Source organism: Physeter macrocephalus, chromosome 19, assembly GCF_002837175.3.
Source record: "Physeter macrocephalus isolate SW-GA chromosome 19, ASM283717v5, whole genome shotgun sequence".
NCBI classification, from domain to species: domain Eukaryota; kingdom Metazoa; phylum Chordata; class Mammalia; order Artiodactyla; family Physeteridae; genus Physeter; species Physeter macrocephalus.
This window is the reverse complement of record NC_041232.1, coordinates 29521820-29532942: the sequence shown is the minus strand read 5'-3', so window position 1 is coordinate 29532942 and position 11123 is coordinate 29521820. Positions and strand designations below refer to the sequence as shown.

The 11123-nt window shown below is 48.0% G+C and overlaps 2 protein-coding genes across 4 annotated transcripts in view; one reads left to right on the top strand and one right to left on the bottom strand.

The window, feature by feature from the left end:
* Window positions 1-11123, bottom strand: part of LAMA1 (laminin subunit alpha 1) — a 145655-nt gene that overhangs the window by 9521 nt on the left and 125011 nt on the right. Inside the window, exons 56-58 of the mRNA XM_055080335.1 lie at window positions 5715-5850; window positions 4295-4407; window positions 891-1080 (exon numbers count right to left, since the gene is read on the bottom strand). Of these exons, the coding sequence (XP_054936310.1) occupies window positions 891-1080; window positions 4295-4407; window positions 5715-5850 (439 nt within the window). The remainder of the gene's footprint in view (window positions 1-890; window positions 1081-4294; window positions 4408-5714; window positions 5851-11123) is intronic.
* The window catches only part of LOC112064109 (collagen alpha-1(I) chain-like), a 64709-nt gene that overhangs the window by 26814 nt on the left and 26772 nt on the right, over window positions 1-11123 (top strand). The gene's annotated exons all lie outside the window — the stretch shown is intronic.

The following is an 11123-nucleotide window of genomic DNA, read 5'->3' as shown; positions in this document are numbered from 1 at the left end:
TGACCCAGCAATCCCACTACTGGGCATATACCCAGAGAAAACCATAATTCAAAAAGACACATGCACCCCAATGTTCACTGCAGCACTATTTACAATAGCCAGGTCATGGAAGCAACCTAAATGCCCATCAACAGACGAATGGATAAAGAAGATGTGGTACATATATACTATGGAATATTACTCAGCCATAAAAAGGAACGAAACTGGGTCATTTGTAGAAATGTGGATGAATCTAGAGACTGTCATACAGAGTGAAGTAAGTCAGAAAAACAAATATTGTATACTAATGCATATATGTGGAACCTAGAAAAATGGTACAGATGAACAGGTTTGCAGGGTATAAATTGAGACACAGATGTAGAAAACAAACATATGGACACCAAGGGGGGAAAGTGGCGGGGGTTGGGTGGTGGTGGTGTATGAATTGGGAGATTGGGATTGAGATGTATACACTGATATGTATAAAGTGGATAACTAATAACCTGCTGTATAAAAAAAATAAAATTCAAAAACAAAAAAGAACACAGCATGCTCCAGAGCCCTAGTCACAAGGACACAAATGCCATGATGTCAGGTTTGGCCCATTCATGCCACCCTGGGCTTGATTTACTTCTCGTCAAGCTAAGGACATTTCTGGTGCCTTTTGTTCATTCATCCAATGCTTGCTGAGTGCCTACTAAGTGTCAGGCACTGAGTGAGGCCCTGGGGATATTTCTAGAAGCAGAAAAGGTCCCTGCCCACAAGGAGCTTACAATTCTATGGGGCAGATATCAGACACAAAGCAAGCTGGAAATCAAAGGGGATGATCCCACTACCGTGAAATGGAGTGGACACTAGGGACAGGTGGAGCAAAACTCAGAACGAGTGATCACGGCTTCCTGAGAGCATACCGTGTGCCACTGGCCGTCGCTGAGCAGTGCAGGGTGCGAGACTTTTGTCCTGCCCTTCCCAAGATCGAACATGAAGTGGAGGCGGCCCCCGTGCAGCTGGAGCGTGGCGTAGTCAACCTGGTTCTGGTGAGCCATGTAGTAAACCAGGCCACTGGAGGCGAATGTTCGGATACTTAGCTGGACCAAGAGCCTGGAGGGAAGCAAGAACTCAGCTCTCAGGAATATGCTTTCACTTTTACTCTTTAACCTCAAAGAGAGACCCCAATAAGTGTTTCAACATTTATATTTAACATCTCAGGTCATTCATCCCTTCATTTACTTATCCATTCATTCAACTCATGGTTACTGCGCACCTCCACCTGCCAGGAACGGTTCTAGGAGCAGAGGATCAAGCAGTGAACCGAGGAAGTTCCCTTCCCTCCTGAAACTAATACCAGAAATATATCAGAGGGTTAACACTGGGTCATGTGAAGGTCCAAGTGGTGGCTACATTAAGTAGTCAGGGCAGGCAACTCTGAAAGATGGTTATTTCTGAGATCTGAATGAAAGACAGGAGGAAGCCCCCCCACAAACCTCCGCAGGAAAGGCCTGCATTTCGTTTTCAGACAGTGCAGAGTATGTGAAAACAACTGTTTGATTCTGGTGGTCGGCCAGGAATCCCCAAGGGGGCCATGTGGGAGATGGCACCATATAGCGGTGGAGGAAGGTTTCGTCTGGGTGTCTTCCCACAGAAGGGAGCACAGGGTCACTGAGGCACACGGGGACAGGGGAAGGAGAGCATGGCGGATTTCAGTGTAAGTGCAGTGGAAAGCCACGGGAGGGTTTTAAGAAGGGGGATGGGCATGGCTAGATTTATATCTTAAAAAGAACCTGTGACGCCAAGAGCAAATCAGATGGGGCCAGGGTGACAGCAGGTGTCAGGCTGCTGTTACAAGAGTCCACAGAGGCCAGATTGGGGCTCAGACCAGGGTGGTTGTGGGGGATGCGGAGGAGGTGAACTAATACATGAAATGTTCTGGACGAAGAAGCCTCAGGACTTACTTGCTGAGGGACTGAATTTGCAGAGCAAGGTAAAGAACAAGCTCTAGGTGTGGGCCTTGGGCAGCCAGGTGAACGGTGGTGACGCCTACTGAAATGCAGGTTTCGGGGAGACTGTGAATTCTCTCTGGGTGCATTGAGGTTGAGAGGCCTGTCCCCATCCACGTGGAGATGTCCAGGCAGTTGGGTGTACAACCCCTGAGTTCTAGGTGGAGCTCAGAGCTAGTGATGTGGGTGCTAGTGCGAATAGATGGCATTTCACTGCCACTGGAACACAGAAGGTGCCGTGGAGGGGAGGCGGGAGGTGCGCTGCCCCCTCTGATAGCAGAGGAGCCGGAAGAGGAGACTGAGCAGCGGGCGGGGCGGGGGTGAGAGGAGCTTGGGGCCGCGGCCGCGAAGGACGCAGAGGGGCCCAGGGCGCTGATGCCACTGAGCGCCTGGAGGGGGCGGCACCACCACGCACGGACGCGGCCGCAGCAGGGCTCCGACGACCTGGCCAGGAGCGAGGAGAGGCTGACCGGGTGGGGAGAGGAGGGAATGGGAGGCGGGGAAAGACAGCCACATAAGGCAACTCTTCCAAGACGTTCCACTGTGAAGCAGAGCCAGGATATTGAGTGGGGTGGGCTGGGGTGTGCAGTCTACTGGAGCGTTTCTGTTTTAAAAGTTAGGAACTCCTAGAGAGGAAGTCGGCGCAGTGGTCACAAGCACCTGGGTGGGAGTCTGAGGAGGTGCCTCAATTTCCTGGTCTATAAAATGAAGATAATACCCTCCTCACAGGATAATTATGAAGACTAAGTTGGGGTTTGTGTGTAAAATACCGAGACGGTCTCTGGTACAAGTGTTTGCTCCTTGGTCTCCCTGATGATGGGTGATGGAGGTGATTCTGTGTGCTGACAGGATCAGGTATGAAAGAGGGAGAAATGGACGCTGCCCGTGTCCTGGGAGGAGGGGTGACGGCTCCAGTGGGCAAGACGGGGCCCCTTCCTGCATGTGGCGGGGGAGGGGCGGGGGGACAAAGGCAGGGTGCTTCTTCTGAAGAACGGGCTCTTTCTTCTCAGTGAGTCAGGACAGCAGCTGGGGCATGAAGGGAGCTGTGGGGATGCAGAGTTTTGAGAGAAGAGAAGAAGCTACGAAAAATAAAAAATGTGAATGTACTAGAGAAGTATACTGGCTCCCATACGTTTGGAGTTTGGAGGTTCCATCTGAGATCTGTGGCCACAGCTTTAAAGTCAAACCAGGTAGGAAAAAGAGATGCATCTCTGCAGCCCTGACCACCAGCTTGGGTTCTGGCGTGGATCAGGCCCCGTATGGGCTTTACCTGGGGTCACAGTGAAGAGATGAGAGGGTTAAGGGAGTTTGCAGAGGAACACCTATAATAAAGGCATCAAACCTATCTGGGTAAGGGGGTAAACTGTGCTGTGGGAGATAGAAAAAGGGTGATGATGGTGAGAAAGCATGAGGGCTCAGGGGTCTTGATGCGGTTGAGGGACTGCTGGAGCCAGAAGTAAGGAGGAGGAAGAGGGTTTAGTAGGATGCTTAAGGTAGAGATTGTGGAGGTGGGATGGGTACTTATGAAGTACTCAAGGGTGTGAGCATGGGGAGAGGGTGGCTCGGAGGGAAGGACAGATCTAAGCCAGAGGACCTCAAAGATGAGGTGCTGGGCGGCTGCTGAACTCATGGGGGACGATGGCAGGGGCTGCAGAGAGAAGACACTGAGCCGAGATGTGTACTGGGGCGGTGAGCTCAGATGACACGGCAGAGGCACAGAGCATGGCAGGCCTGAAGGTGCAGACCTCAGGGCTGAGTCACAGGAAGAGCGGGGAGGACTGTGGGTCCTCGGCCATGAGATCCCTGGGATGTGAGCCGGCTGCACCGGACGGAGAAGGGTACCTGGGACAGGCATGTGTGAGGGCCGGGGGAACGTGCAGACTGGTGTGGGTGTGGCACCAGGAATCTGGGGGCACAGTGAAAGTTTGGGTAGGCAGTTTCATCAGATTAGTGAATGCTTACTGTAGAATGGGGTTCAAAGGCCAGATGATAGATCCAGAGAACCTGGGATTCCAGAAGGAAGGGGGATTTAGATACCTACGTGCTTTCCTACATACACACAGAGAGGCAGCAACCAGCCATCATCAAGATGAGGTAAAGACAAACCACAGAACCCCACTTAACCATGTTTAAGCATCTGAGGTCCACAGAGGCTGCCTTCCTCTCTTTGCCTTCTCACTGCTGCCATATGGTGGCAAGTTGAACACTCCATGGTGAAACACAAGAAGCTTCTTCTAGAAAAGACCCATTGCTGAAGAATACGTCCTGGATTCATCTAGCAATGAGATACCTCATGAGGACATTAGAGCAATGCCTACCTCTTTCGGACAGCCAGCTGATTAAAGGGCAGCACCAAGTGGCTGCCTTCTGCGAGGCCGAACTGGCGGGCGTTGGGGACGTACTCCGGGGCTCTGTCCACGGCACACAATTCCTGTAAGAGACGCACACGGTTCTCAGCCACGCACGACCAGGACCCCCACTAACACTGACGCGTTTTTCCATGAGGGAAACATCTCAGAAGCAATTGTGTCAGAGCACCAGCAACGTGAACACACACGCACCGATTTTACCTTCTTTGCTTCGAACAGTTTACTACACATCCCTTTCTTTATCTCTCTGAGAAGGCAATTAGAGCTTTTGTTTTTCACCTCAGCCCCACTGAAGTTCACCTAAATTCCCATGAATTTTCATCAGGCCTAAGGGGAAAAGGCCTTGCTCTGCGCCCCTGTGCCCCTGAAACCCCTGCTCTGGGGAGGGCCTGAGGATGTCAGCGGTTACAGGAGCACCTGCCTCACAAGCACCGGGCAGCTGTAAGTGCCCACAGGTGGCAGGCCGAGCTAGTTCCACCCAGACAGGAGCAGGTGCAGCCAGGAGGAGCCGGGCTGGAGGGGCAGGTGCCCTGACTCCGGACGAAGTGAGGCCTTAGACTTAGTTTTCCAGGTCGGTGGACGGATGCTACCAAGACAACTGTCTTGAACTCAAAGATGGGCCCTGCTTGCAAGGTACTGCTTTTGTGTGATTGTGCCATCTAAATCAGAGTGTAAACTTTCAACCAAGGAAGTAGAGAAATCAGAAAAGGGAAAGAAAAGTGAAAACTGACAATGGCTGCTGTTAAAAATACTTGGTCAAACAGGCTTTTCCTAGATGAATCAAATCTTATTTTTTAAAGCAACAATGATACGTACGATGGCCTATATAAATACTTATTTTCATGTTTCTGACTAAATCCAAAGTGATACTGAGTCCTCATAAAGCCTCTGCCTCAAAGCTGGCCGTGCGGCAACCCAAAGAGGCGCCCGAGCATTAGAGCTTGCAGCTCGGGACACTGCCATGTCTGATACGCTGTTTCCTCAGAGAGCCATCCCACTTGCCCGCTGCTTCTCATCACAGGGGTGACCCTGGAACTCTCCCAGATTCCTTTGGAAAGTGGCTTCCAGCTGGTTCTTCCAGCCAATGGAAGGCAGTGCTGGGAGGCTGGAGGGTGAATGGGAGAGGCCGCGTGTCTCTCGCTCCTTCCTGCCTCCCTGGCAGGGCCTGTCTTCTCTGTGCTCCAGCGCCCACTGGAGACTCTCTGCTCAGACTCGCTCCCTGGGCGGCCCCGCCTCTTCCCTCTGTGTGCTCATTGCTCCAGTGTGCTCCTGCAGCTTTATCACGAGGCCCCCATTTTAATGTCCTCTGGATGGTGCTCTTTTTTTCTGACTGGACCTGAGCCATAGAATTAAAGAAAGCCCTTCTTACCGGACTCGGTAAAGCCTGGGGCTCTGGCGGGAGTTCGCCGTCCTCTCCGTGGAGAGCCAGCTTTGGCCGTTCTGAGAGCAAGCAGGAGTCCAAGTCCACGTGTTCATAGCCAGTGGCACTAGTGAGATCCAAAAGTCTAGATACAAACAAAGTGTTTTCAAAATTAATGGAGATAATACAAACCAACACCTGAACCAAGGTCATGTGATTATTGAACACTTAAAATCCATTAAAAAACATGAATATAATACTCTTAGAGTAACCAAATCGACCGTCTCCCACAGTCACTAGAAGTCCACATAACCTCCCTTATCTATTGTTTTGTTTGATTCTTCTGCCTGAAGTGGCAGCCCTCTGTCCGCCCACCCCACAGCCCATCCCCCTGTGTCCACCTGGCCATTCCTGAGTGTCCCTCAGGAGTCGGCTCAAATGCTGTCACCTGCTCCTGCAGCCTTGGCTGGGCTGCCTCAGGGAAAGAAGCTGGCTGTGGCTCCCACAGCGCTGCACAGCGGCCTCCATGAAACACTGGCTTCTTTCTCACAGTTTCCCTTTGCCAGGAAGTCGTGAACTACCCTTGTCATGTGTCCCTTTACTCTACAACATGTCCCCCGTCTGCATGTCCTTTGTTGGCACTTTCTGAGGACATCGCTGTGAACAGTAGTACATAGATGTTTCTGCCCTTTCAGGAACAAGAAGATGCCTAATTGATTAGTTAATTGGATGAATAAATATATCAAGTTACAAATAACTGCTCAAGGTTCTGACATCATCATTGTGTTGAAATCCAAGATGACGTTTTATTCTTTTAAATTTCAAGGCTCCTAAGGGGTTCCTTCACAGAGGACACTGCCACCATGAAAGATCCAAGTCCTTGCTCAAGGTCACAGAGCAGGTCAGCAGCCCAGCAAGGAGGCAACTTCAGTCTCCTGACACTCAGGCACATTTATTTTCTCTTGTGTGGGTTCTGTCTACCCTCTCCCCTCCACCGCCCAGGACAGAGAACAGCTTCTGTCCCCCAGCATGCTGACCACAGGCAGAGGGGCAGTGAACAGGAAATAAATGCCTGTGGGCACATATAATTCCCTTCCTCATGGTCAGCTCCACGTGGGAGCAGAGACTTCCAGTTCTTCCAGTTCTTAATCAGACAGTAATTGTTCTAGGAGGAGCCACTAATAATCTGAAGTTGCAAGTAGCCCAGCAGTAAAGGGTCCTTTAAAGCAATGAGCTCAAGACAGCAGGAAGCTTGTATCACAAAGTGTCTACATTCTCAAAAATGCATGCCAGGAGACCTTCAAGATGGCAGAAGAGTAAGACGTGGAGATCACCTTCCTCCCCACAAATACATCAGAAATACATCTACATGTGGAACAACTCCTACAGAACACCTACTGAATGCTGGCAGAAGACCTCAGACTTCCCAAAAGGCAAGAAACTCCCCACATACCTGGGTAGGGCAAAAGAAAAAAGAAAAAACAGAGACAAAAGAATGGGGACAGTACCTGCACCTCCAGGAGGGAGCTGTGAAGGAGGAAAAGTTTCCACACACTGGGAAGCCCCTTCGTGGGCGGAGACTGGGAGTGGCAGGGGGGAAGCTTTGGAGCCACGGAGGAGAGTATAGCACCAGGGTGCGGAGAGCAAAGCAGAGAGATTCCCGCACTGAGGATCGGTGCCGACCAGCACTCACCAGCCCGAGAGGCTTGTCTGCTCACCCGCCGGGGCAGGTGGGGGCTGGGAGCTGAGGCTCGGGCTTTGGTCAGATCCCAGGGAGGGGACTGGGGTTGGCTGCGTGAGGGGGTTGGCTGCGTGAACACAGCCTGAAGGGGGCTAGTGTGCCACGGCTAGCAGGGAGGGAGTCCGGGAAAAACTCTGGACCTGCCTAAGAGGCAAGAGACCATTGTTTCAGGGTGTGCGAGAAGAGGGGATTCAGAGCACCACTTAAAAGAGCTTCAGAGATGGGCGTGAGCCGCGGCTATCAGCGCAGACACCAGAGACGGGCATGAGACGCTAAGGCCGCTGCTGCAGCCACCAAGAAGCCTGTGTGCGAGCACAGGTCACTCTCCACACCACCCGTCCCAGGAGCCTGTGCAGCCTGCCACTGCCAGGGTCCCGTGACCCAGGGACAACTTCCCCAAGAGAACACACGGCATGCCTCAGGCTGTTGCAACGTCATGCCGGCCTCTGCCGCCACAGGCTCACCCTACATTCCATACCCCTCCTTCCCCCTGGCCTGAGTGAGCCAGAGCCCCCGAATCAGCTGCTCCTTTAACCCCGTCCTATCTGGGCGGGGTACTGACACCCTCAGGTGACCTACACACAGCGGCAGGGCCAAATCCAAAGCTGAACCCCAGGAGCTGAACCCCAAAGCAGAGAAAGGGAAATTTCTCCCAGCTGCCTCAGGAGCAGCGGATTAAATCTCCACAATCAACTTGATGTACCCTGCATCCGTGGAATACCTGAATAGACAACGAATCATCCCAAAATTGAGGCGGTGGACTTTGGGAGCAACTGTAGACTTGGGGTTTGCTTCCTGCATCTAATTTGTTTCTGGTTTTATGTTTATCTTAGTTTGGTAGATTTGTTTATTGATTTGGTTGCTCTCTTCCTTTTTTTTTTTTTTTAATATATAGATATATATATATTTTTCCTTTTTCTCTTTTTGTGAGTGTGTATGTGTATGCTTCTTTGTGCGATTTTGTCTGTATGGCTTTGCTTTTACCATTTGTCCTAAGGTTCTGTCTGTCCATTTTGGTTTTGTTTTTTTTTAGTTTTTAGCAATTGCTATCATTGGTGGATTTGTTTTTCGGTTTGGTTGCTCTCTTCTTTCTTTTCTTTTATTACTTTTTAATTTTTTATTTTTAGTAATTAAAAAAATTTTTATTTTAACAACTTTATTTTATTTTATTTTATTCTTTCTTTCTTTTTTTCTCCCTTTTCTTCTGAGCCATGGGGCTAACAGGGTCTTGGTGCTCTGGCCACATGTCAGGCCTGTGCCTCTGAGGAGGGAGAGACAAGTTCAGGACATTGGTCTACCAGAGACCTCCTGGCTCCGTGTAACATCAAACGGTGAAAGCTCTCCCAGATATCTCCATCTCAACACTAAAACCCAGCTCCACTCAAAGACCAGCAAGCTACAGTGCTGGACACACTATGCCAAACAACAAGCAAGACAGGAACACAACCTCACCCATTAGCAGAGAGGCTGCCTAAAATCATAATAAGGTGACAGACAGCCCAAAACACACCACTGGATGCAGTCCTGCCCACCAGAAAGACAAGATCGAGCCTCATCCACCAGAACACAGGCACCAGTTGCCTCCACCAGGAAGCCTACACAACCCACTGAACCAACCTTAGCCACTGCGGGCAGACACCAAAAACAACGGGAACTACAAACCTGCAGCCTGCAAAAACGAGACCCCAAACACAGTAAGTTAAGCAAAATGAGAAGACAGAGAAACACACAGCAGATGAAGGAGCAAGGTAAAAACCCACCAGACCAAACAAAGAGGAAATAGGCAGTTGACCTGAAATAGAATTCAGAGTAATGATAGTAAAGATGATCCAAAATCTTGGAAACAGAATGGAGAAAATACAAGAAACGTTTAACAAGGACCTAGAAGAACTAAAGAGCAAACAATGATGAACAATGCAATACATGAAATTTAAAATTCTCCAGAAGGAATCAATTGCAGAATACCTGAGGCAGAAGAATGGATAAGTGACCTGGAAGATAAATAGTGGAAATAACTACCACAGAGCAGAATAAAGAAAAAAGAATGAAAAGAATTGAGGACAGTCTCAGAGACCTCTGGGACAACATTAGATGCACCAACATTCGAATTATAGGGGTTCCAGAAGAAGAAGAGAAGAAGAAAGGGACTGAGAAAATATTTGCAGAGATTATAGTGGAAAACTTCCCTAATATGGGAAAGGAAATACTTAATCAAGTTCAGGAAGCACAGAGAGTCCCATACAGGATAAATCCGAGGAGAAACATGCCAAGACACATATTAATCAAACTATCAAAACTTAAATACAAAGAAAAAATATATTAAAAGCAGCAAGGGAAAAACAACTAATAACATACAAGGGAATCCCCATAAGGTTAACAGCTGATCCTTTAGCAGAATCTCTGCTAGCCAAAAGGGACTGGCAGGACATATTTAAAGTGATGAAAGGGAAAAACCTACAACCAAGATTACCCTACCCAGCAAGGATCTCATTCAGATTCGACGGAGAATTAAAACCTTTACAGACAAGCAAAAGCTAAGAGAACTCAGCACCACCAAACCAGCTTTACAGCAAATGCTAAAGGAACTTCTCTAGGCAGGAAACACAAGAGGAGGAAAAGACCTACAATAACAAACCCAAAACAATTAAGAAAATGGTAATAGGAACATAAATATTGATAATTACCTTAAAAAATGGATTAAATGCTCCAGCCAAAAGATATAGACTGGCTGAATAGATACAAAAACAAGACCCATATATATGCTGTCTACAAGAGACCCACTTCAGACCTAGGGACACATACAGACTGAAAGTAAGGGGATGGAAAAAGATATTCCATGTAAATGGAAATCAAAAGAAAGCTGGAGTAGCAATTCTCATATCAGACAAAATGGACTTTAAAGACTATTACAAGAGACAAAGAAGGACACTATATAATGATCAAGGGATCAATCCAAGAAGCAGATATAATAATTGTAAATATTTATGAACCCAACATAGGAGAACCTCAATACATAAGGCAAATACTAACAGTCATAAAAGGGGAAATCAACAGTAACACAATTGGTAAATTGAAGAAAATTGAAATCGTATCAAGTATCTTTTCTGACCACAACGCTATAAGACTAGATATCAATTACAGGAAAAAATCTGTAAAAAAGACAGACACATGGAGGCTAAACAATACACTACTAAATAACTAAGAGATCAGTGAAGAGATCAAAGAGGAAATCAAAAAATACCTAGAAACAAATGACAGTTAAAACACGACGACCCAAAACCTATGGCATGCAGCAAAAGCGGTTCTAAGGGGGAAGTTTACAGCAATCCAATCCTACCTCAAGAAACAAGAAACACCTCAAATAAACAAGCTAACCTTACACCTAAAGCAATTAGAGAAAGAAGAACAAAAAAACCCCAAAGTTAGCAGAAGGAAAGAAATCATAAAGATCAGATCAGAAATAAATGAGAAAGGAAAGAAGGAAACAATCATTAAAACTAAAAGCTGGTTCTTTGAGAAGATAAACAAAATTGATAAACCATTAGCGAGATTCATCAGGACAAAAAGGGAGAAGACTCAAATCAATAGAATTAGAAATGAAAAAGGAGAAGTAACAGCTGACACTGCAGAAATACAAAATATCATGAGAGATTACTACAAGCAACTATATGCCAATA